The sequence below is a fragment of the Grus americana genome, chromosome 19 (assembly GCF_028858705.1).
Source record: "Grus americana isolate bGruAme1 chromosome 19, bGruAme1.mat, whole genome shotgun sequence".
Classification (NCBI taxonomy): domain Eukaryota; kingdom Metazoa; phylum Chordata; class Aves; order Gruiformes; family Gruidae; genus Grus; species Grus americana.
Genome location: NC_072870.1, coordinates 6,867,928 through 6,893,816, shown reverse-complemented (window position 1 = coordinate 6,893,816; position 25,889 = coordinate 6,867,928). Strand labels below are relative to the sequence as shown.

The 25,889-nt window shown below is 44.1% G+C and overlaps 1 protein-coding gene across 3 annotated transcripts in view; it reads right to left on the bottom strand.

Annotated features, from left to right (window-relative positions):
- Positions 1–25,820, bottom strand: part of AP2B1 (adaptor related protein complex 2 subunit beta 1) — an 81,645-nt gene extending 55,825 nt beyond the window's left edge. The window contains exons 1-8 of one of the 3 annotated variants that reach the window (XM_054847551.1): positions 25,682–25,820; positions 21,575–21,632; positions 19,376–19,481; positions 18,008–18,143; positions 16,055–16,300; positions 3,488–3,678; positions 1,117–1,338; positions 96–216 (exon numbers count right to left, since the gene is read on the bottom strand). In XM_054847551.1, the coding sequence (XP_054703526.1) occupies positions 96–216; positions 1,117–1,338; positions 3,488–3,678; positions 16,055–16,300; positions 18,008–18,143; positions 19,376–19,481; positions 21,575–21,611 (1,059 nt within the window). In that variant the 5' untranslated portion in view covers positions 21,612–21,632; positions 25,682–25,820. The remainder of the gene's footprint in view (positions 1–95; positions 217–1,116; positions 1,339–3,487; positions 3,679–16,054; positions 16,301–18,007; positions 18,144–19,375; positions 19,482–21,574; positions 21,633–25,681) is intronic. The other 2 variants (XM_054847550.1, XM_054847549.1) reach the window with 2 other exon arrangements.
- Between the last annotated feature and the right edge of the window lie 69 nt (positions 25,821–25,889).

Below are 25,889 nucleotides of genomic sequence, written 5' to 3'. Positions count from 1 at the left end.
CTAGCAGTAGTTGCATACATCCTCGTGCAAGGACCATGAGAAGGTTTTCCATCCCCAGAACACATGCAGGACACATCAGAACTTGCTCAGCTGACCTGGGCAATGTTTGCTTGGGAAGCCAGGCGGATCATGATGTCTAGTTTCTCCAGTTTGACATAGATGGGGTCGTTGTACTTCACAAAGAACACCTTGATTTCCTGCTTCAGGATTTCAGGCCTAGAGGGAATATAACATTGTTTCACATAAGACTGGTAAAAACGATGAGCTCTATCCTAACCAAAGGTATCTTTTATCAGAAATCTACACAAACATTCACTGAGAACCACAATGGGGTCGCTTTGTGTCCAGGACATGCAAAGGAACATATGAGAATAATGACTTGAAGAAAGTTAGAAGGCTGGAAAAAAAGATCATTTAAATGCAAAATGCAGAATTCAAGTCTCTATGCCTGCATCTCTACCTCCTTCATTTGAACTGCTGAGCCAACCACTGCAGACAGTCAGAGGACATCAGTGCTTTCAGTGACAGAATAACATCCTCATCTCAATGCAAAACCCACCTACAAACTCATTTTCTGCTTTCACTTGCAAGATGCCAGCGCACAGTAACTCTGCCCTGAATACAATCACAAAGTGCTATCCAACCTATCCCACCTTTCCAGCAAGGAACAACAGTATTTAAACATGCACATGGGAGTAAACTGGGGAAAAAAAAAAACCAACCCGCTGTACATCAGCATGTCACCAGCCTGGTTTTTCTATGCGGAAGAGAACAGCATAGGCACATTGCATTTCTACAGGTCACTGTGAACTGTACGGTTACACCCTCCTTCCTATTTGCAATCTGATTTATGGTCTAATGAGAGGGCAGTTCTTACTGCTCTTCAAAAGGCAGTGAAGAGAGAGGCAGGTAAAGAACCACTGTATGATACTGGTATCACAAATATGCTGTAAAGAAAATTAATTCAGTCTACCAGAGTCATGAGACGCTTTAATCCATCCCTCACGGGATTGACCCTGGATTAAATGAAGTGCTGTGCATGTGGAAATACCAGAAGGTCTGAGATAACCAGATGCTCTTTGACAACCCAGGAATAACACCCCCGTGAGCCTTCACCTTTTCTGCACAATCAAGTTGATGTTCCTCAGGGCAACATACTGAACTTCAGGCTCTCCAGACAGCAGGGTTACCAGCGGAGGGGCAAGTTTCTTCAGCAGCATGTTGTAATAGTCAGAGTCCTTGGGAAGGAGTTCCAGGAACTTCATCAAGACCTTCACCGCTGACAGCACCACTGCCGAGTTGGCGTGAGACAGCCGAGGGGTCACCCGTTCACAAATACTGGAAACAGAGGAGTAAGAAAGGGTTCACGTTTATTTCAGAATGTCAAATATTCCAGATCTTATCTGAATTTAGGGGATTTAGCTATAAACAGCTTCCTCAGATTGGAAGCTTTACTTCTTTGATTTGGTTTTGTTCACAGAGAACAAGAAAGTCCTGCTTTCCTGAACACAGCAGGAAACAAACAAGATGACTTCTCTCACAGCTTCAAGTTTCTCTCCTGCCACAGTGAGCTCAGGAACTCTTCCAGCTCTCAGCACTACAGTCCCAACGCATGTTCAGTTACTAGCTTTTTCTGCCTTTGCCTGGTGGTATTCTCTATTTCTGTGATCTCGTCTGTCACTTACAAACACAACTTTAACAAAACAGCTATCAGAAAAACACTTTAGCCCCCATATAATCATTCGGAGGCGATACACGCATCTCGCTTGCTTGGGGAGTTTGCTGCCACTTCAACGATTTATTTCTGCAAAAGAGTTCTCTGTTACTCTGAAGATACAGAGAAAGAGTGACCTAAATACCCTCTCAAATCTCAGCTTCACCACTTGTCTCACTAGATCCTATAATCAACAGCATCCTAAACAACCCATCCCAAGCAGAAAGGAAGTTTGGGTTCATATGGTCTTTCTTACAGCAGCTGTCAAGTTTCTTCCCACCCCCTCCTGCATATTGCTAACCCAGAACAATCTTATTCCCATCTGTGCCTCAAAGTTTCTTTCCCTGAAAGATTTGCTGGGAGGGAAGCAGCATGGCCAAGTGAATAGTAGAGGAATCCATAAGCCAAAGCCAGGGGCAGTCCCCAGCTGTGGCTGCCCGAGGTCACCCAGCTGCTTCATCTCTCTGTGCCTCAGTTTCTCCACGCACGGGGGTAATGACACCAGCCTTGCTGTGAAGGAGAACACTATATAAACCCAGGTGCTGTCATTCTACCTGAGATCAGGCAGGCTCCGAGAGTTAAACTCCACACAAAGGAGTAACAGTAGTTACTGCCCATCCAGTTTTATACACCACTCTTCAGAGGAATTGCAGATGAGGGACTGGGACACGTTCACAGTTGTTGGAACTAGCGGTCCCCTTCTGACGAAGCTAGGATAATACTGGCCTGACACCCTGGAGATCTCTGCAGGTTTCTAGCACTCATTAATAGCTGTTTCTGGCACAGAAACAGAGCACAAGGGGGAAGGAGGTGGAGGGGAGAAAAAAAAAATCAGCAAAACTAATGGCAAGCTTTTTAAAAACAGTGGATTATCTATTGTGCCTCAAGAGTCACTGAAGAAACCCATCGAATCCAACAAGGCCTGCCCAGGATTGTGTGTGGGGGCTTGTGCCCCTTCGTCCCCCTCCACCCCTCTCATCTACATGAAATATATCAAGTCTGAGAATTCCTCTGTTCCAACTAATTTTCCTTGCTAGTTCCTTGTTCTCTTGGGTACAGAATCCGATTTTTTGTTATTCTGGACACAGATGAGGAGGCGGCTTGAAGTCCACAAATTAACACCCCCTTACCTAAACCCTAAGTCTTTGTATTTAGGTTTACTCATTGCAGCTAAAGGTAAAAGTGCAGGGGTGAATTTGGAGTGATAAGAAAAATAATTTCTTACCTTTATTTTCAGTTCTATTGTATCACATACTAGTTTTCAGTTGGAAAAAATATTCCAGTCTCAGACCTGCAGTACTTCGGAAGCCCCCAAACCTATAAAGACTTCTTGCCTCTCAAAGTAGCAAAACCAGATTTGAAACCTCTGCTTTAAAACAGAAAATCCTCCAAACAATGCTTCTGGATAGGTCAACCATTGTTATAGGTTTGGTCTTGGGCTGATCACCTCTCAGTAGTGCCAGTTCCCGTAAGAACCAGCCTTTTAAATACAAAAAAGTGAAAAAAAAAAAAAAAAACCAAAACCCCTAACGATAACCAGAGAAAGTGTTTCTGCAAAGGGAAGGGGAAGGTTTCCAGCATCAGTCCAAACTACCAAAAGTTGCCTCCCTTTCAAACCTCTTACTTCAAGTCTTATTTGTGATGTTACAGACCTGAACAGAGACCTCTGTAATTTCAAACCCTTGTCAGAGTTACAACACTACCAGAAGCCTGCAAGTGCCCTGCTACCAAATAACCTTAAATAGCCCATGCAAAGAGCAGGAACAAGCATACCTCTGAGCTTCACGATCATCCTTGGGGTTGTAGTTGGACAGACAGTCCAGGATGAAGATCTGGCCCCACTCTGTGCACTCATTTAAAGCCGTCAGCAGCTTGTTAATGTTCTGAGGGTTCAAATCCAGCAGGTTGCTGTTGGGATGCGATTCACTGATTTCCGACAAGGCAGCCACAGCATTCGCTACCACCTGGGAGAAGAGACAAGAAGATGCGTTCTTTGCTAGCATGCCATCAGTGGCTTGGCAGGGATTAACTTGGGCTTAGCATGGGTTACACATGGGAACAAAGACAGAGATCCTGGTGCGTGCTATCAGCTGCTCAGCAGCAGCCACCACGTCAGTCATCCGAGCCTTCAGGGACCCAGTACAACCTCATTAACAACCTGGAGAGCCCAAAGCTTGACTGTAACCTTGCTCTTTGCCAAAATGTGAAGAGTCTCTTGGGGAAGAAGTAAAAGAATAGCATCGCAGTAGGAGGGGGCTGCTGACACACATAGGAAACATGAAAAGCCAGCATGGCTGCAAAGAGCATTTTGCTAGAGAAATTACAACTTGAAAGTACTTTTGTTGAAGATAAACAAAAGTTAAAGTTGCCTCTGGACAGAATGGGGGCCTAGGACCAGCACCTCACAAGAGACTTTAGTCTGGAGGGAGCTAGAGATGCCATCAGAGAGTGTCCACATGGAACAAGAACATCTCACCTTCCTCCAGACTCCCCACTTCCAGGAGATGCTCAACTGATATAGTCAAGGTCTCAAAACCTCTAATTGCCCATCTCATTCAGGATGGATGCTTCTTGCCTAATTTCCCCTCAGCAGTCCCATGACACACTGCTTAACGTGATCCTAAATGAGAAGAACCATCTCCTCAGTAAGAGGAGATGTCAGGTGCCAGGCAGCCTTCAGCTCTGTAGCAATTCTGTCAGGTCACCTGGTTTGAAAGCAAACACACAATTTCCCTAACATGGACAACTCCTGCTAAATTTTTAATAACACATATTTCAGTTCCAAATAGTCTCCATAGCAGCCATTTGTCTGCTTTATGGAGTCCCCTTAAGCAAGCACTCAGCACAACTCATCACCAAAAATATTCTTGCTACATTGAAGACTATATAAGGTCTTCTCTTTTCTAAGCTTGGATGAAAGGAAGCAGAGATGAGGTTCAGGGTCCAGCTTGACAAAAGCGAGAAGTGGGAGTACAACACAAATTTATAATTCTTAGTTCCGTACTCAAGTTCAACAGTTATTCTAACAGATGCCATGTGAAGATTTTTAAAATAGAAGAGTTGCAGAATATATAGACAAAAATAGAAAATTTACTGACGAGACAAAAGTCTGATTTTTTTAACTAGAATAGGAATTTAAGCCTGAGTTTGACACACAAATCTGATATACCCTATGAAAAGGCACTTTCAGGTTATTTTGCAATGTATATCATGCCCAGCCCAACTCACAATTCATACCTGCTAAAGTGAAGATTTATAGCATTATTTTCTATGGGATTACAGCGAAGAAACATCTTATCTCAAATCATCTGATTCTTTGGATGACTAAAGACGCTTTTGATATAGAACACTGAAAACAAGAACAGCGCGACCAGAAAATTCTCTGCATTGTTCCCATCGCTGCTTGTCATTAAACCAATATATTCCAAAGTCATTGCACAAGCACAGTAATGTTGATTGTTTTGCATTTCACACCTAGAGGTCAGAGATAGGATTTTGATCCAAGATTTTATGAATTTCATTAGTTGAATGAGCCTTCTGTTACCAAAATCATTAGCAATCAGAACTGCTGTCTTCTTGTACTGTTTTAATGAGTGACTTATTAAGATGTGCTGCTTATTCTTCCCATTATTTAATTTGCCTAATTCCTGAATGGTTAATGTGACAGCATAAAACTGAAGTAAAAATACAGTTTTAATTTCATTATATTTTACAAGTTTACAAGTGAAGACAAATTATAAAAGCAACTGACAAGTTCAAAACCGTATGAAAAAACACTTATAAAATGAAATGAGGACTTGGAAAAAAAAAAAAATTGAAGTAATAAAAGTGACAGAGCCAAAGCATCGCAGAAAGGTACCTGTCAGTTGTACTAAGGAATAGGCCTGAGCTTTGGCAAATGTGCTCACACAGCCTTCGTTGCAGTAATTGGGCCATGTGGGTTTCCTAAACCCTGGGGCAAGTACAAGTCAAAGCAGCCACGCTTAACTTTCTTTCGTTGCGGAATAAGTGAAGTCTATCACTTTGAGTTTGCCACAGGCAAAGGATGCACAGAAATGCTGTTACCATGGGCTGCCTGGTACACAGTAGCTCCAACCCAGAGACCTGACTGTGAACGAGGTCTTACTTTTAGGATCTTTTTGTACTCTTTTCAGGAACTAGCATGGCAGCATAAATGCAAGCGTCCAAATCAAAGCTGAGGACAGGACACTACATGGCAACCCACTAGATGTCGGATTTCCGTTAAAAGCATCCATGAGGAGGAGCGTCAGATGGCAAGATGCACTCAGGAGTATGGGCTGTGCTCTCCTTGGGTGTTAGAAAAATGGGCTGGAAGGGGCTGTGAAATGTTTGGTGGCAGCTCAGTTCTGCCAGATGGGCTGGGATATACAATCTCATAGCCCGCAATTACAGCTGGTCCTTACCTTCTACCTTAGCAGAACAGGGCTGCTGTCAACTTGGTGACAAGATGATAAATGAAGCAAAAGGGGATAAGGGAAGGGATGGGGAATATCTTCAAACTTTAAGCAACATTTATTAAAAAAAAAAGTACTTGCTGGCGATTTGCACTGAACATATTGATGTGTTACGGTATGCCAACAAAAATAATTAGCATCTTCAAGGCTTTTTACACAGCCGCAGCACAGTTGAAATGAAAACAGATTTCAGGAACCAGTCCAACATAAACACTGGTTCAAGTATGCATGCTCACCTCTCTTCATTGGCACTGCCATTGGCTTCATTATGAGACAGGAACATAGAGCAACACAAGCCGGCACTGCATGGTTTCATTCCAGTACACGACTCCTACTTTGCTGACAGTTCTAAGTAACAGCTCAGGCAACACGTAAACAAAGACTGAAGTGCTGTCCACAGTTTGGGATACTAACAGTTACTGCTCAGGTATGGGAAAAGAGTCCATGAAGAACCAGTCAACACCAGTCCATGTATTACATCACCTGGTAACCTAGTATATACTTTGGCAGTTACATAAGTACCACTGGAAATATTTAGAAAGATGTTTTGGCCATATAAAATCTACGACATCAAAGCTGAACCTTACATCTTCAACTCGGTTGATACTTCTCCTTAACAGAGCAACACAAGATATTGCTGTTCAATGCTGTTGGACTTCACTTAGAAGGTACCAAGTGATAACTGAGTGTGTTTTGTTTTTTATTTTTACTTTGAAAATAAGTAGCAATGATTATGTACTGCTGGGGGACATATTAGAAGTAAAGCTAAAGCTTTACAAGTGGTGTAGGACAGAGTCCTCCATGGAACTGAAGTTTCACAGCCTATGCCATACCTTGGCTGAGGAAAAAGCGCCATAAGCTTCTTTAGCAAACAAAGTATTCTCTGCTTTTCACAACACGCAACAAGTTCATTCTGATGAGAAACCAACCAGAAGTTGGATAACTTATTTCACAGATTGGAAGAAGGAGACTAAAAGCAAGAAACTAACATCTAGTATAGATTCTAGTTCTCAAAAATAATGACAAAAACCCCAAGGTCAACCCACTAGCCACAGATATGTGAGCCAAAACAATTAATGAACATGAAAAGCCTTTAAAAGCTTAAACTTGTAAGTTAACTCCATGGCAAAATGCCTCTCTTGACTCGCAATTAAGAATACAGACTTTAAGCTAACAGCTACCCAGCCAACGAGAATCAGCCTAAAAAAACACCTAGAAAGTACAAATGCAGAGCAGATTGAAGATTCATTAATAATAATAGGTCCCTGGCTTGCTGATTTAAATCAGTTCACCCTGGGTACGCTTCAACATTATTCAAATGCAGTCACTGCAACATCCTGTTAGAGCACAGTTGAGCCAAACGACAATAAACCCGCTTTTTGGTGGCTGGAATTTCCCAACAAATTTAGACTCTCAGAAAAGTGTAATTGGGATGAAGATAACTAAATCTTACAGGTTCTTATTAAAGAAAAAATAAAATCCTGCCCTTAGAACTACTTTACAGATTTAACAAGAACCCAGCATTTTTAAACCCACCTACAGACAAACCCCCTCTACAGCCACAGACAGATCCGACCTCGCGGAGAGCTGCAGAGGTAGGAACACTGTTTGCCAGTTATTCCTTCTGGCAGCTCAAACCTTTAGCTTGGAGCAAATGGTATAAAATACATTAACAAGGAGGAAAGGGGGTGGGTGAAAACCTGAGTGTCTGCCTATCAACCCACACGGAAAAGCTTTGCAGGGGGTGGGGGGACAGGAGGGAAGCTAGGCAGATCTAGAACACCAAACAGTCAAAGCAATCAGATTATTTTGCTAGCATCCCAGGCTAATTGGAAATTAAACCAAGTGTGTAATGGAGTTAATGAAATACAACGTTCTGCTGCTTAAAACAGGAACCTCTGGCTCACCATCCCATTAAAATGAAGAGAAAATGAAGAAAAGAGGGAAAAATTAAGAGGCCCTGAAAAGATGCTGAGGAAAGGCTGCCTTCCCCACATAGCTGGGGGCTCCTACCCTCAAGGGAGCTAGACACCATGTGATGTTTTTGAGAATGGAGAAGTGCTGACATTTTCGAAGAGCACGCTGAGCATGCATGGTCTGTTCGTGTCATTAAGCAGAGACTCCCAGATGGGATATTAGGGGCATCCGCATGGATGGATATTTCACAAGGCCACTCATTTTCACGGCCATCGATGATGCTGTGTGCCTGAAAGGTCCCTAACAAGTACCAACACAGACAAGCTCTCACTCCTGAGCACATGACCCTTACGTGTTCATGTTAATTATATCTTTCATCTACAAGCCTCCCTAGAAAGGGTCTATGAACTATTAAAATGGCCCAAGCAGGCAGTCAGAGAGCCTATATGAACCTCTCACAACATTAATGCATGTAACGTGTATGGCTTTAAATTAGAACCCTGGGAGACTAACACATCCCCATTCTATGAATAGTCTTGGAAAGTAGTAACAGCTCACCTGCTCAGCCTTAATTGTGACAGATTCCCAGGGCTCTGGGTAAGTCATTCATCTTCTACTAATTCCATTGCAGGAGGTTGTACTTTAGTGCCTAAAAGTCTGGAACTGCACTGCTGGATACGTGATCAGTTCCTGACCACGTCTCGAAAATTGCCTGGGTGGGGAAGACCTCCTGCTTGCTTTTTGCAAGAGGGATGAATTTTTCTGGAGGTGGCAATGGAAAGGAAGTCAGTGTTACGCTTCCTACAGCGTGCTTCCCCTAACTGGTTTTTGCACTTCCCTGCTCCTACTATGCACTGCAGAAGAATGCCACTTTGACATGCTAAAGCACCACTCCTACTCTCACGTCCTTGCAAAATCAGAATGTGTTCATTGTAAGACAGGAAACCATACTTTCACCCAACAGGTGAACCTTTTGTAGAAGGTGGGCAAGAAGCTGTTCAAGGATGGCTCTAACACAAAGGGTTTCTCCTTGGTACTGCTGAGCCCCCCACTGCAGGAAACCAAGCTATACAAGAAAGCCACCGAGGGCCTGCAACCCCCTATGCTTCTTCCGGAAAGCACCGTGGTCTGATCCCAGCCTGGATCAGGCACCTATCACACACCAGGGAGGTTTCTATAGCAGGCTTTTTTTGTAAGGCCCTTTCCAATTTTCCTTGTGGAGGTTCTCACTGGCACCATCCAGTGGCAAATGGCTGTGTTTCACCCAAGCAGCTATTGAGAAGAAAGGCACCAGCTAAGCACTAACAAAAACCTTATGCAGCCCTAGGAAGGGGGGTGCAGAGTTACAAAACATCATAGCCCCAGCGTTTTGTGACAAACAGCGCTTGTCAATAGCTAGAAGTGTCTGTTCCGATTGAAAATGTAACATCTAGACACATGTCAAAAGAATTCCCCAGCACTCTGATTGATATTAGAGGTCCTGGAATGATCTATTCGGCAAGACTAACGCTTTGGAAATTAGACACATGCTGGTAGAAGCAATTGGAAGACGACAGGTCTCTGATGGATGAATTTGTCAATTAAGCTTTATAAATGAGGGGTCTGGGAGGACAGACTCTGTGGAGTCATGGAAATTCATGCATTATCATATAAATTTGTTGCATCTCTCTGCCAGACTGCTAGTATTTAAAAGGTAGGGAAAAGCACGGCTCCTATGGAAAGTGCTCAAGACCAGCATCCCTCATCCACAAGCCTACCAAAACAAACAAAAAAGTCAGGGTCCACATAGTCTTGAAATTCCCTCAGACCTGTTTAGGATGACAACCTGGAAAAAAACCTAGCTACTCAGTAAGTCAGACTCCAGCCTTCCTTGCAGGAGCTCAGCCCAAAGCCTAAACCGGATTTCCGCAGGCAGAGCACACGGGGTCAGTGGCTAACCAGAAGCCGTGCTGTTGATTATGGATGGCAGCTCTACCTTCTCCCCCAGTTTAAATCTTTGCAGTCTTGACTGCTGCGATGTAGACACGCAAGCTGGCTTCTGAAATCCCTGGTAATCTCCCACGTTGCCTCTTTCAAGCATCCCACCATGTACATTAACATAGCTGCTGTTCTATAGAGTCTCCTCTGCAACCTCTACCTATTTAATTTCCAGCTTGCTACTGCTAGCTGTCTGCTTACTTTGCAAAAAGTGTTGCTCTCGCTCCTGGGCAGCCTCATGTAAACAGCAGGAATGCCCTACAAGCCCCAAAGGTCTTCATCAGCCCCTAAGTAACAGTCTCATTCACTGTAACGTATCCAACACCAGGTAAACAAATTCCACCTACAAACGCCATCAGGTATCTCCCAGAAGGAATTATTATCTCCACCTGCAGCACAAAGACTAAAAAAACCAAACTACACACAGAACCAACACAGACATGGTTGGGGGACTTCAAGATACAGCCTTCATTGTGCAACACCCAGGCTGAAAAGAAGAATAATATTTTACAGCTGGTGAGACAGCCAGGTTATCTTGGAGGCAGCCCTGGGCTGACAACACACTGCAGAGGCACAGCCCACAGCTCCCAGCAATATTCAGCTCCATACTAGGATATGAATTTTCAAGTCCTTACAACCTTCATGAGCAGGAATCATGAACTCATCCAGCAGTGGTGATTCACTCCTCATACTAGATAAAACATCAGATGCAGAGGGGAAAAAACCCACACAGCTGTGAGAAGTCCAAGTTTCCCTGCTTGGAACAAGTGCTTTCCTGCGCCCATGAAGAAGGTGATGTTCCAGCCCCTGTTGTGCAAGAGAAGTCCCATGACATCCCAGACTGCCTCCCACAAAGTCCTTTTGGGACTCAGAGGACCACCAACAGTTTCTCAGCAAGGGGCTCATTTCTCAGCTTTATTACACAGCAAGGGATAAAATTTCTGCAAAGTACACAGTGGAGGACAGCCTAGGAGGCAAAAGCTGCTTCTGTTTCTAAACAGGCTCATTCCTCAGGACATCATCGCAGAAAGACATACTGCTTGCCAGCTAGTAGGAAAAAGAACAAAATGAAGACCACCTTCCTCCATACGGTCATCCAGGAAGCCCAAACAAACATGCTGAAGTTCTGGCTGGCAGAGAAGGAACCTACATGGCTTGCAGTCACAGTGGGAGAGACAAGAAAGCACTGAGATCTGTATCAATAGGTTTTTAGTCTAGTCTGTGAACTACAGGGACCCAATACTGCTAGAGGGAATTCTGATTAGATCAAGATGGACCTGGCCACCTCTAGTTCTCAGAGCTCAACAGATTCCCTTCATAGCGCAGGTTATTAAATGCTAAAGGCAAAAAACCTCAGGGACAAAGAGTTTAAATATGTTCCATGCACTTGGTGTATTTACTAATCAGCTTGTTTGTTATCTCAGTTTACTCCATATTGATTCACAGCAGTGTTTCTCCCAATAAACTGTGATGTGTAGATGGTGTAAAACATGACATTATTGGACAGCATGTAAGCGCTATGTCTATACAGCCCATGAAAACACAGGAGGAGAACGGCCACACCTGTGAAAGCTTTGATCCAGCACACCACAGTGATCAAGCAGGATATAAGGAAGATGAAATGCTACAAGAAAGAATTAAAAACCCCACAGCACCTCGAAAAGAATTGGGAGAAGGTGACACCTACCTAACTTAAGCCATGTGGATAACAGGTAGATTGACAAGAAAAATCATTCCATGGGGTTAAGAGTTACCCTAGAAGGCCGAGGATTTAAAAATATTTGAAGAGAGAAAGGCTGTTCCACTCAAATATTAAAAGACCAGATGGATTTCCTGTTATGTTTTTCTGCTAACATTTACATTCCTGAAGAAAACGAAGAAGTGCTGTGATAAAAGCCAGGAGGGAACTAGTTACAAAATAAGGTGTCTGCCTAGCAATAGCTTTGATTCTGCTTTAAACTGCTGCCATCTCCTGGCCTTGCTGTGCATCACCAGGGCTCAGCACTCACTCCAACAACGAGCAGTCATTCGGTCTGATTCACAAATGTCAGAACAAGACAGTATCAGGAAAAAGAAAAAAGTTTGTCCAAGACTCCAGAGAGCCCCTGGCCATCAGTAGGTGTGTAACAGACCTACCTCTCTCACCCCGCTATTATCTACTGCTGTTGATGGACGTCAATGGCATTCTGCAGTAATCTGCCATCCCACGTACAAACAGGAATACACAAAAATCCTGGGATGTTATACTGAAACTGTATTTTGTTCGAATATGAAGATTATGGGAGGATGTGCTTTGAGTTGCACTATACCAAAGTTACCAGCAAGAAGGGCCCGTAGGTGTAAATAAGTCCAGCAGCACGCTGACAGCATGAAGCAGCCTGGCCCCAGCTTTAGATTCATCCATCCAGACCTGGTTCTGCTGAGCTTTACACAAGGAACTGCAGAGCGAAAAAGGGGAAGGGTTTGCCTTAAGACAGCTCTGGGAAGAAACAAGGGTTCTTCTATGGAGGGAAACTCTTTGGCAGGATCCCAACTGACAGAGAACAGCCACAAGCGCTTTAGGCCTATCTGTAAAATGAGATTAAAGACTCCATCCACAATCAAACTTCTGCAGCATAGCCACCCAGTAACCAAACCATGCCCATGTACGTGTTACTGGCCCATTGCCTGCACAAGGTAAGACGTGGCAGCTTGCTCAGCTGAAATGCAGCAAGCCACCAACCCATCTGGTAACTTGATATATATATATCTATATGAACATATATGCAATTAGAAGTTTTAATTAATTCACCCAGGAGAAACTGCAAAGCTACCAGAGATTTTTCAGAAAAGCTACTGAACTACCAGTTCTCTAATCACAACTAGTCAGCTTATCTGGAAGGGTGCAATCCTACCCCTCTTCAAAAGGTCACTGTATTACTGTACCACTGTATTTGAATGAAGGCCAGATCCTGACAACAAAAAGCCCAGATAAAGGGGAAAAGCACTTTGGCTGTGCACCTACAGCACCTCAACAGGACTTCAGTGTGATGCCCTGAACATCCCCAGTCTCTCTTTGCATGGTTCTATGATAATAAACTATTAGTCCAAAAATATGAAAATAAACCCCACACCAAAACATTTCTGACAAGGTCACCTCCAACTTAGACAACTTTATGATGAGGGTGATTTGAGCTGATAGAAACATGGTCCCTGATTTCTGCACAATTACAAGGCAATTAGCAGGCCACAGATGGAGTTGTTACTCTACCCAGCACCCAGCTAGAATGGTTAGTGCTTGCTCATGTGCTAAAGGCAGCCAATTACAAAACCCATAATAAAACCCTTCTTGAAGACTATTTTTCAACAGGAGATTTTTAGCTCCTGCTCAAAATCCTCATTTCTCAGAGAGAACAAGTGTGGATTTCCAATCTAAAAAATTCTGCTTCATTAAGTGTCTAATGTTGCCTACTTCCACAAGTCATCAAAAGAGGAGCAATACTTATAATAATATAAATATGAATGAGTTTAGATAACAGGTTGTAATGATTGAGATGCACCATTTACAGAGGAATAGGCCATAAGGCTAGATCCATCTGTACCATTCTTTTCAGTCATCTTTCTTTTGATACCAGATACTGATACATGCATTTTATTTAAAAAGAGCTTCCAGGCAGGGCTGCATTTCACCTGATCATGGAGAAATACTTTAATAATTTTCAGCTTGCAAACAAATATAACTTATTTGGCAAACAATTCCAGGTCATCAGGAACCCCCACTGGAATTTCACATGGAGAAAACAGCAATGAGCTGGATGGTTTGACTAGGAAGATGAGCCTTAATTAGGGGTGGAGAGCTCCTGTACTTTTGAGGGAACGACTGTACCACAAAGGCATCAATTTCAAAGCGGAGCAAAGCAATAAACTTAACTAGAAGGAATGTCTGTATCTACTAAAATTGTAACCAGATTAAATATTGTTTTGAGTCAGCAGCTATGAGAGCCCCAAACCTGATAAAATCTCTTCCCGTGCACCCTTAAACAGCAAGAATATAATGCCCTGTCTACAGTAACACCTGGGAAACAGTACACTGAACACCAGCCACATGATCCTCTCAAACCCTGTGGATCTGAAAACACACCACAGGCCTCTCCTCTTCATCACTACCACTCCTTCAAATCGCATTCGCCTGCTGTGAATCCTCAGCGTCAGGAAGAGCAGGTGAGTACGACACGAGGCAGGTACTGTGATCCTGTACAGTTTCAGTAGCTGTAGAGCTGCAATCAATTTTGCTGTCCCAGCCCATCTTCATTACCACCAAGGAGCTCATTAGTTGTACTTTAGCTGTACTGATGTTTTATTAGGAATCCCTATGCTACTTTTGGTGGTTTATCTAGCAAATGGGGCATACACTGCCCTTTGGTATTTCTCCTCTTCTCTCCATTCATTTAAGTCAGTATTACCTTCATGTGCTTTTGAAATAGATATCAGTATTATTGTAACAGCCAATGGTTCATCTACCAAAACAGTTAGTTCCATAGAGATTAATGAGCAGAAAGGGCAAGCAAAACCTTAATAATTTCTCCTGAAGTACCTCATATTTTCAGCCTGAGCTCCTCAACTCATATCCATGTGGCTGTAATCAGCAGAAGAAAATTAAAGAGTTGGAACCAAGGCTAGGTTATATCCCTTTCCACAGCACACTCCATTGCTGCCCATGCGCTAGTGAATGCCAGGGGCCAGTATTTAAGTGGAGCTGAAGCAGCCCAGTCAAGTACTTTCAGAGGCTGCAAAGCACACCCTCAACATTAAATTAAAAAGCAGGTGTTCCTCTGTATGCCTCAAAATTGCCTAGACAGGGAGAGCATCTTCAAGTAGTCATCAATATTCATGCAGAAACCTGGCATAAAAAAAAATCAGGCAGGCATAGAAAAAGAGCAGCTTGTAAAAGAGAGAGATCAGAGGCAATAGGTGCCTGTATCTTCTGATAGGCACCACCGTTCGCAGACTTGTGCCTGTGAGAGTCAGACACCTTTACTGTCCCTAGAAAGCTGAAAGATAAGCAATCAGCAGCCTTCACTGTCCTACTACAGGGGGCAGTACTTTACCATCTGCACTTGACCTACCCAAACCTGCCCAAAGACAGCTGTAACAGCACAGCAATTTCCTTTATGTGGTTCGATTCATGCACCATGGAAAGAGCTGTTAGACCTGCCCTAATAATGTGAAATTATGTCTTTAAGCAGAGTCAAATCAGATCTGTGCTCTAGAAGAGCTAAAAAAAAGTAGCAGACATATCATTAAACTCCGAGTTAAAATGAGCTGCAGAAGTTTTCTTCCATGCTAGGAGTTACAACGATATCAGTATGTTCACTGGATTCTGGTAGATCACAGGAAAAAAATATTGAATGAAAGGATCATGCAGTGGGGCACTTCAATCCATTGCCCACCATCTTTTAGTTACAAAATAATAGCGGAAGATGCCTGGCGTGGAAATGGACCCTTCATCAACCATGATGAAACACTGATTTAGTAGGTAATTTACTCCTGTGAAATTCTTGGTCTTGATCGCCACCTCTGCTCTGACAACTCATTTAACTTTATTAAAAACATAAGCATTGATTTTCTCCACTCATTACAGGCCAGTGGATTTATCTGCATTAGCGAATGAATTAATTCAACCTCTTAGTCCAAAAACAGCCAAAGCCTGCAGGAAAGCAATAGCTACAAGCTGTCACCAAGGTAGCAGCATCAAGTATTTCTTGCTCTTCTAACTCATCTGACCAGGAAGTTATTTTGCTGCAGCACTCAAGATAGGCAAAAGCCCAAACAGATCTAAGAATAGAAGGCATTTCCTATTTTCTGAGGCAACAAGTGTTCTCTAACCAATGCATTCATCCCGGTGCATCACTTGCAATTAAAAAGCCTTCACATTTCTGATTATCTGTCCATTACAAACTCAAGCAATGCGCTGGAAGGACATATACATTACCATGGGATTGGAGTCTGCAATCAGGTCACGCAGAGAATCCAGAAATCCTTGGTCCTCCACCATCTGGGCATTGATGTCATGCAGCTTCGCCACACAGACAGCTGCAGTCTTTCGTACGTAAGGGTCTTCATCCTTCAGACACTTGCGAAGGGGCTCACACAAATACTCTGTGATCTTGTCCACCCTGATGCATCCCATTGTACGGACAGCCAGGGCACGGATGAGAGGGTTTGGGTCTTCACAGTCCTGCAAGGGGACAGAATACGTGGTAAACAAATCTGCACCACTAGCTGTCAATACCTTCCCTGTAGCCAGAATCAGGCTGTTCTTATTTCAAACAAAAAGCATTCTCTCTGATTACATGCTAAAAAGCGCAATCATTTCAGATCAGGGATAAAAGGTGGAACTTACTGGTTCACAGAAACATTCTACACCATCTCAAGATGTTTTCAGGCTACGATAGCTTGTAAAATTGTGATCTCAGCATCCCTTGGTTCTCCCAGGCAAAGCTTCTTTCAACATGATCTAGCAGCTACAGCTATGCTAGAGAGGCAGCTCTCACCATGGGCAACTTTCAGACAAAATAAAATACTGGTTTCCAGCCTTACTGGTTTAAAGGAGCAAGAGAATATAATGGGAAAAGTCAACAACTAAACATAATGCAACCATCATCAAGGTATATTTCTCACAGGCCATCAGTTATAGACACAAGCATCCCTTAGGTTTGCAACATATGAAGCACTAAGCAAAGGCTAGTGTCGAGGTGCTTTTCTGATGAGGGAAGAAAAAAGCAGAAGGGAATGTAACACTTCATACTTCAAGCTTACGTAATTTTCCATACATCCAATCCATCTACATCTCTGAGCAACACTCCTCCAAAATCAGCTTATAAAAGGATGGATGCAGAACGGCCTATAAAGGCACAAGGTACATTTATCTTTCACTGTTTAAATTTTCTACAGTCGAAAAAACACCTAAATGCATCACTTAAAGCGTACAAGGGAAGTGACATCTCTTACCAGCGCATTCAACACCTTGAACTGTGTGTGATGTGCTAAGCTGGGGCAGACTGGTGTCAGCACTTTCTCTTTACTAACGCTTGTCCCTCACCTTGCCAAAAGGGACATCAGACATTTCCTTGCATGGAAAAGTATGAAGCCAGAAAATATGATGGATGTTTGTTAGTCCATTCTAGTAGAATTACACTTTAAAGATATGACAGGCAATAATATTTTTTCCAGAGAGAAAGGTAGGGACATCTCTGCCTAGCTCCTCTCACCTCTCTGTGTCAGGCACCATGCCAGAAACTTAAAACATGATCAGATTCCCCAGTCTCTCAGATTTTATAATGCTCTAGGAGTCTCAAACATTCTCTAAGCACTGGGTTTTACCTTACATAACCTGGGACTGAAATAACATTTCCTAGATAAGAAGCAGCAACTTGACAACAGAATTAAAGGTAATACAGCCATCAGGCTTTTATTTTTCCAGTAAAACATCTTTCAGTTTCACCAGAGATAAAGGTTTTCCACACAGAGCACACCTGAAATGTTCAAACAAGAAGTAGATATCTGTACAACAGAGATACTACAAAGGCTGGAAAATGAAAAATATAAATTCTATTATCCAACACCTGAAGTTGGTCTTTAATGATGATTAGTAAAATGACAGAAGTAGCTTTTCCTGGAGCAGGCTCTCTTATAACCACTTACAGGGGTGCTGGAGTCATCTCCTCTGCAATAACTAGCAGCAGCAAGTGAGAGAGAGGACCCAGACCTGTTGGATTCAGCATGCCAACTCCTTATTTTCTGCTCCTCTACAAGCATCCCCAGCCAAGAGACTCAAGTACAAAAGCAGAGATAAACAACAGCTCACAAAGGCTAATGGAAAAAGGTGATGTGGTGACAGCCATTGCGCTGAACCATTTTCTGATGAGCCATGGGAGCAAGTTACCTTCACAAAGCTGTTGACAGCCATAATGGCCATATCTGGCTGACTTTTGGCGTAGTTCATCAGGTACAGGTAGACCAGCTTCTTCAACTCCAAGTTGTCAGTCTGCATGCAGTTCACAACATCAGGAAAGAGAGAGCTGGATAGACAACAGCAAGCGAGAACAGAGAAACAGCAGTGAGATTACATGGCATGCAAAGGGGTAGTAACAGTATCAAGGAAGCCAGGAAAACTGGAGTTCCACTCTAGCTACCCTGCTGTCTAATGAGAGGTCAACTTCCCTATCAGAGCATTTTGCGATAGCTTTATCATTTAAGCTCTTCTAGGGCTTTAACATCAGTCAGTTCTGGAAGAGGTAAAAGCTAATGCAATCTCCTAAAAGCATTTTAATTGGGGAGTTCACCAAACAAGAAAACTCTGCCGTGCCAGGCCTCAAAATGAACGCACAGGAAAAAAAAAGCTATTTAAAAATGTTTTGGTAATGTAGGACATTTACAAAGAACCTGCCAAATTTCAGACTAGTAAACTCTAGAGCAGTTAGGAACTTAAATGCTGACAAGCTGAGTTTCACTGAAATATCAAGCAGCAATCTGTAAACAGCACTGCAGAAGAACACAGGATGTTACAGAAGGGTATCTGCAGCTCTCAGGTATGCTGTAGAGATCTAAAGGTGAAAGGCAAGTGCTGTTGGCCAAAGAGATTATTTTTTTCTTCCTTCCAGTTTATCTGTTCCTTCACTCTCCAATGAAGTCATGATGCTAAATTTGCAACCTTGTATTAATTTCCGTGGCAACAGACCACACTGCCACAAATCCACGACTCCTGCAACTTTATGGTAGACTCCAGTAACAGCAGACACTGGAAGGGAGAAAGCATTCACTCAAGCAAGTTTTCCTGGTTGCCTCAAAGACAGAAAAAAGTATTGGGGACCATGTTGCAGAAGGTAAACACCTGTGTCCTTTAGTCACTATGAGGCAAAGGTTCAGCTTAAAAAACACTCATTTTAAAGTGTAGCTTAAATTTATGCTATGACAAGTCAGGCTAAGAATAACACTTGGAATTACCTTTCTAACACTAAAAGCCAGGCTAGCAAGCAGTGAGAAAACATCATCTAAAGTGACATATAAAATAATTGAATTCCAGATGGGTTTTTAAATAAAAAGGGCTATTAGGCACCTAGTTAAACCTGCACTGAAAATGGTTGTTTCTTTTACTTTCAGTAACAGGAAGGAGCTCAAGAAACCTGTGACTCAGGCACAGCACAGGCAAGGACACAGCCAGCCTCACTACCCAGGGAGACGTGTGCCACTACACCCAACTGAGTCCCAGGAGAACCAGAGCTGTTACAAGTGAAAGAAAAGTTGCTTTTACCTGACATCCTTCCCCACGGTCATGGCTGCAATAACCTTCTTTACAGCTTCTTTTCTCTTCTCTTTCTTTTCATTATTGAGTTCAGCCTTCAGTTCGAAAATCTCTCCTGGTAGAAGACAAAACGGATTAAGTTGGGAGAAGAAAAGGGCCAGGCTTTAGCGATACCTCAGAAGTGACTTTTGACGTTCCTGGCCTGCTGTTCCCATAAAACTGGCACAGCAACAGGTGGAAGCTGTCAGACCTTATGGAGAACACGTAGAAAGAAAGCTGCAACGCTCTGAGAACGATATGGGCTATAACTTGCTAACGAAAAAGCAGTTAACAAGAACCACGCTGCATGTTGCAGCTCTCCCACTTCTAGAACATTAAACCACATCACTGTAGCGCCTGTTTCTCAGAGGCAACTATTATATAACCAGGATGAAAAGATATTTGGAGACACCAGATTAGTGTCTGCAAGAAAAAAAAAAACCCACAACTAACTTAGCTAGGAATTTTGCCCAGACTTTTTAACTTTTACTCATCATCGCTTGCTTCCTGTGAATGCAATGAGAAAACAGCAGACTGCAGCATAGCCCAAATGCCATGATACAGAGTGGCAGAAACAGGAGAGCACAAATTTAGTCCAGTGGAATAAATTCCTTCTGAGCTAGAAAGACAGAGCTACTACTAACAAAAGCAGCAAGTAACACAGCTCGTCTGGATTCTGAGGTTGCCAAAGCAGCCTTTTCCATGACACTAATTCTTCCAGATATTACTGCATGGAAAGTCAGTTCAGGCTGGATCACAAAAGTGACAAAGCAAGTTTGCAAAATAAAGCAACACGTGAAAAAGACAGCTTATCAGGCCTGCTCCAGACAGAGCGAGTGGTGTGAGAAGGATAATGCTCCCAACCGACAGGCAGCTTTCCCCAGGAAGGACAATGAGCAGTATTCCCACTGGAAGCCACACGCTTAGGACACATTACAAATATCAAAATATCTCTGACAAAATACATTCTAGCCCCTAACCTTTGATTCCTACACACCAGTGCCACTTTGTGGCAGCACTAATTACTGATGAGCCTGGCACAAAAAGACTAACAGGTGCTTCAAAAAAAGAAGAGAAGTCACTGTTCTTCAGAACACAGTGCAGTGACCACTTGTAATAACTCCTGCCTGAGAAAGAAATGCTCACGTTACTCACGCTGAGATCATGCCCTGGAACAGAGCTGAACCAGCAGCAGCATGTTCACTACAGCTTAGACAGTGCAGGCTGGCCTCTTGCAGCCATCCCAGAAAAATCTGCCCAATACTTCAGGCCTGAACTTACAGATAGAGTTGTTCCTTAGATGTGAACTGCATTTGCTTAATTTATGAGCTCATTCTGAAGCGTAATGAAACATAAATAGATCAACACTGTAGGTTTTTTTCCACTGGCAAACATTCATCAGAAACATTCAGCCATTCTGAAGAGGAGAGGTTAATGCGAACCATTTTCCACATCTTCTGGAGAAAGATGAGCAACATCAGGCTTAAATTGCAGCCAGCAGGAATTGGAATAAACACTGTTTTAAGAACAGGTTAGAAAAAAAAAAAATCTGCCTGGGATGGTTTCAGCAGAACAAGTCCTGTGCTGAAAGAGGTGAATAGGTAAAACGTCCCCACAGATCCTTTCCTGTCTTCCCATTTTTAACGGCAGCAATTTTTCCTGAGGTGAGGTGACCACCACACCTGCAGTAAAGCCAAGGGAAAGCTGAATGGAGCACTGCAGCTTTGAAGGAATTGGCAATAGGAAATCCCATTATCTTTGCAACAGCTTGATATAGAGATATAGACTTACACCTTAAATACTAAATGTCTCTCAATCAACTTAATCCTGTGATGCCCAACAGAACAACCATCCTCAGTCTTGAACTTGTTAGTCCATAACTAAAACTTTGTCTCTGACCAGATCTGCACTTAAATCCCAATGTTTTGTTCTCTGATCCTTGAAAAAGCAGCAATTTGGGTCATTTTGTGCATCACAAAACCGTATAATACATCAGTTTTGTCTTTTGTCACCATGTGACCTACTTTAGAAGTTTCTCCCTGGATGATTAAGACAAGAAACAGGGACAGACCTAACAGAAAAGCACAAGTTCTTCTGCATGCAGCTAAAAAAGCTGTGTAAAAATAGCCACCCACCACCTCCAATCCACTGCACCAGCTTAACACTAACCTTTTTTATTGGTCGTGAAGTATTTGGAGTCCGTCATGGTTCCAGTTCCTTAAAACACCTGAGAATAATAATAAAAAAAGAACAAGCAGTCAAACAGCATTCGGAGCTGACAACAGCCAGTTTGTAAGGCAGGAACTCAGAGAAAGGACGGTTGGTGAGTGCGTAATGTAAGGGAAGAAGCAAATGCTTTACATCCACAGGCACAAGTTTCACAACTTTCATTCTGCACCTGCTGCTGATATTAGTTGGCAAACCCAGGGATTTAAAGGGCTCAGATGAACAATGTTAGTGAAAACACAACAGCCTGAGGTGGAGAGGCTGGGAAGCAGTGGTGCTCAGCCCAGCTTTTAAACTCTCAGTCTCGGAAGGGAAAAGGCGGGTTTTAACTCCTTATAATCAGCAGATCTTGACATGTTCTGCAGCTGTCTTTCCCCTGGGTGCAAAATTTTGTTTTCCAAAAAAAGCACTGCACATTTAATATCTCGGCTGGAAGAGAGAAGTCCATGTTTCAGACAAAGGAAACTGTCAACTCCCCCTAACGATACTTTCCTGTGTTGCATCTTGATGGAAGGAACAATTAACCCTACTTGCAACCCCCACCGCGAGGCCCTTTCATTTCTTTCCCTTCTTTTGTTCCCAGGAGATGCAACACTGTTTGTTTTTTTGTTTTTGTTTTTTTTAAAGAAAAGCCATTACTTTTCAGCCCTCTCAAGCTCGAAATTGAAATCTTTCTCTGTCAAGATCTGACATCCTACCTCTGAGACACACACAAGCTTATTATTTCAGTGCTACACTGAATTTTTACAAACAGGACCAAAAAATGCTGCTGGGCCAGCAAGTACTTAGCAGAGTCGAGAGAATCGTCTCACCAGCACTTTTTTTGCTCCACAGAACCAAAGTATTAATATCTTAGAATACAGGGATTGCCCAAAACTATGTGGATATCTGTCATTTCATTCTTATAGTTGCCAGCTCTGTGACAAACATGACTCAAGCAGTTTTCAAGTACTGGCTGAAAAACAAGCTCAGGAGTGGGCAGTTTTACTGTTTTTGATGAAACAATCTGCATCACTGTTAAGAACCTGTGACCCTGAAACCATCCCAAAAAAGGGTTTTCCTATCTCTTTCCTCCTTTCGCTATTTTTCCCCCCAGTTCCCCTTCTCTTGTACATACTTCTATGACCTTAAATGCTACCAGCCAAGCAGCAAGTCATCTGTTCCCTAACCACCACCCGTCTTGCCTCTAAACCTCACAGGTCTTGCTGGCTCAGCAACAAAAGGACAAGCATAGCTTTGAACTCCAAGACACTGCCCAGCAGTACAACCAGCTTGCTGTTTCTTAACACTTTCCTTCCTCATCCCTTAACCAACCCCAACACCACTACCGCTCTTTTTTCCCCCTATCCACCTCGATCGATTTAATCCCTCAGCAGCTGAATTCCCAGCAGCAGCAGCTGAGGGGTAACGTCGCAATTTCTACCACCTTCAACGTCGTGATCTTGCTCGGCTGCCAAGCGACCAGACAAGAAACAACCTGTTGCTTAGCCCAGTTCCCCGGAGCTCCTGCCTGCCCCGTGCCTGTGTGATTACCGCCTCACCCCAATTAGGCAGTATTACTGGGTTTGGTTTGATTTCTCTCCCTTTCTGCTCCTGCCAAGCTGGAAAGCAAACTATGCCTGGGGACAGCTCTGGAAGTCCGTTCCTTCTGCAGGAGACGTTCACCCTCCTTCCAAAACAGAGGCTGGGTTGGGAAAGCCACATGAGCCACATGCAATCTTTCCAGAAAGAAAGAAAGAAAAAAAAAAAAAAAGCACAGCATCCCAAAAGAAGAAGTTGTTGTGGGTTTTGTTTTATAATTAAAAACACAGCTCATGTTCAGCTGCAATGTTATTGCTGACACAGTCCTTCGGATTTGAGCCCAGCTTAAAAGATGACTTAAATGTTTTCCTCTACGGGAGTACTTGGCATGGTGCCATGCAAAAGGCATTGAACATTGCCTTGCTGTTCTTTGTTTGCATTATATGTGGATTTGTCAACCTGGGTCATACCTCCCAGCTGAGCTACTTCAATACTGTTTTAACAGCAGCCAGAGCAGCAGAATATAGAGAAAATCGAGGAGAAAAACACCCCACCATACACATCATCCCAGTTGCATGAGTCCTACACAGAGGAAGAAACCTTGCTGAATTTCAGAGATTATCTTTAAACCCAAAAAGCAGGACATTTTGCCGTTTTTCTAACTTCAGATCACACACTCTGAAACACAAAGAATCCTAGAAACACTCAGAGTCAGGCAAGGCTAAGCACAGCACATGTCTTTACAACCTGTTTTGATAGATATAAACAAGATCTGACTTAGGTCAATAAGCAAACTACCATATTCTAAGTGCAACACAGGAGAAAGCTCTTTTTCTCACGAGCACACAGATTTTTGCTTCGTATATGTCAGAGCTTGCTTTGCACATTGTTCAGAGACAGCTTGCTAGCAGTACTGAGTATTACCTCATCCTTTAAGCAAACTCAGCATGGTTTATAGCTAGTCCCAGATGAAGGCAAAAAACAAAATAGCCCAGATATACAAATAGCAATGTTCTAAATAACTCAAGAAAATGCCAGCTTCTTGTACACAAATCTAAACTGAAGACAGCCAAGATAAATTACAACAACATCATAAACATCCTTGTATTTTTAGGAGACAATCTACATTGGATTGCTCCCTCCTTACTAGTGTTCTGTGTCTAGCAGTTGCTAAGGTGGACACAGGTAAGAGGTGTTCAAGCTGACAGCAAAAGGCTCCTGTTCCAACCCCAGCAAACAAGAAGAGATGAAATAGAGGAATTTCTCCAGAAGCTCTGGCAATGCTTAATGCTATAAGCATTGGCTTGACATTTAAACGTAGACTGAACCAAAAATATGATGAAATGAAAAGACTAAGGAACCACCCGAACCAGAAAGACAAGCCCCTTCAGCCCAAAACTACACAGAAAACTGGATCCTGCATCTGACCAACACCTGCTCTGCCCCATGCAGGACTCCAAACCAGCTCCCTACCACTCATTTCACATAGGTATAAACAGGAAGGTGGCAGGTTTAAGGCCTCGGTATTGATCCAAGCTCCCTAGCATTGGAACAATCCAGTGCTGAAACCCTAAATCTCTAAAGTGATCCCTGGGTTAACCAGGCTTACGCTCCACCATCTCTTATCTGCACCCATTTCACCTGCGAAGCCTCTCAAGTAGCCGCATGATAGCCCAAGCGTGGCACAGGGCCGCCAGAGCATCAGGAGAATAAGCAGAGCGATTGAACACGGATGGCAGAGGGAAAGCAGTGCCTCAGCTTCAGAAACCCGCAGCGCTAACAGCAGGTGCTAGGGGCAGGTAAGTTGTTTCCATCTTGGGGAGCAAACACCTCTTTGGTGTCCCCCTCCCCTTTCTCAAATGCCCCGGGGTTCCTACCACCTCCTCGGACCCCCTGTCCCAGCTTTGCCACCAGACCCCCCCCACGCCTCCAGTGTTGGCCCACAGCAGGGCTCACAGCCCCTCCACCACCCGCAGCACTCACCCACTCACCCTCCTCCCAGGCACCCCAGCCCCCTCAAACCTCCCTGCCTCCAGCCTTCCCCCCTCAGCAACACACCCCAGGCCTCTCCCAGGATGCCCCCAGTTGCAGGAGCATCCCCCACCAATCCCAGCTCCCCTCCCCAGCGTTCCCAGTCCCAGCAGCCCCCCCAGTCCCCAGTCCCGCTAGTATCCCCGTAGCTCGCTCTGCTCACCCCCGTCCCACCAAGCCCCAGCCCAGCCCTCAGCACCCCCAACCAGCGCCCAGCACTGGCCCCTGCCCAGTGCCCCCACGGCCCAGTCCCCACCCTCGCCCCTCCAGCTCCCCCGCACCCACCTGCCCAGTCCTCCCAGTGACCCTCCACCCCCTCCCAGTACCTCACCAGCGACCCTCCCCACCCTGTCCCAGCCCCCCCTCCCAGTACCTCACCAGTGCCCCTCACCTCCTCCCAGTGCCCCCTCCCAGTTCCCCACCAGTGCCGCACCCCCGCTCCCAGCGGCCCCTCCCAGCGCCCCCCCGCCCCGCAGCGGCTCCCCCGGCCCCACTCACACCGCCGGGATGGACACACCGCTGTGGGGGCGGCGGCGGAACCGGAAGCGGAGCGGAGGGGCCGGGAGGACTCGCGAGGAGCGAGAACGAACCCTCCTTGCCTAGAGCGGCCGCGCCCCTGCCACCATAGAGGGGAGCGGAGAGGAGACAGAGCGCCGTCCGCGCCGCGCTTCCGGGAGGGGCGGTGCTCCGCTGCGCCAGGCGTGGG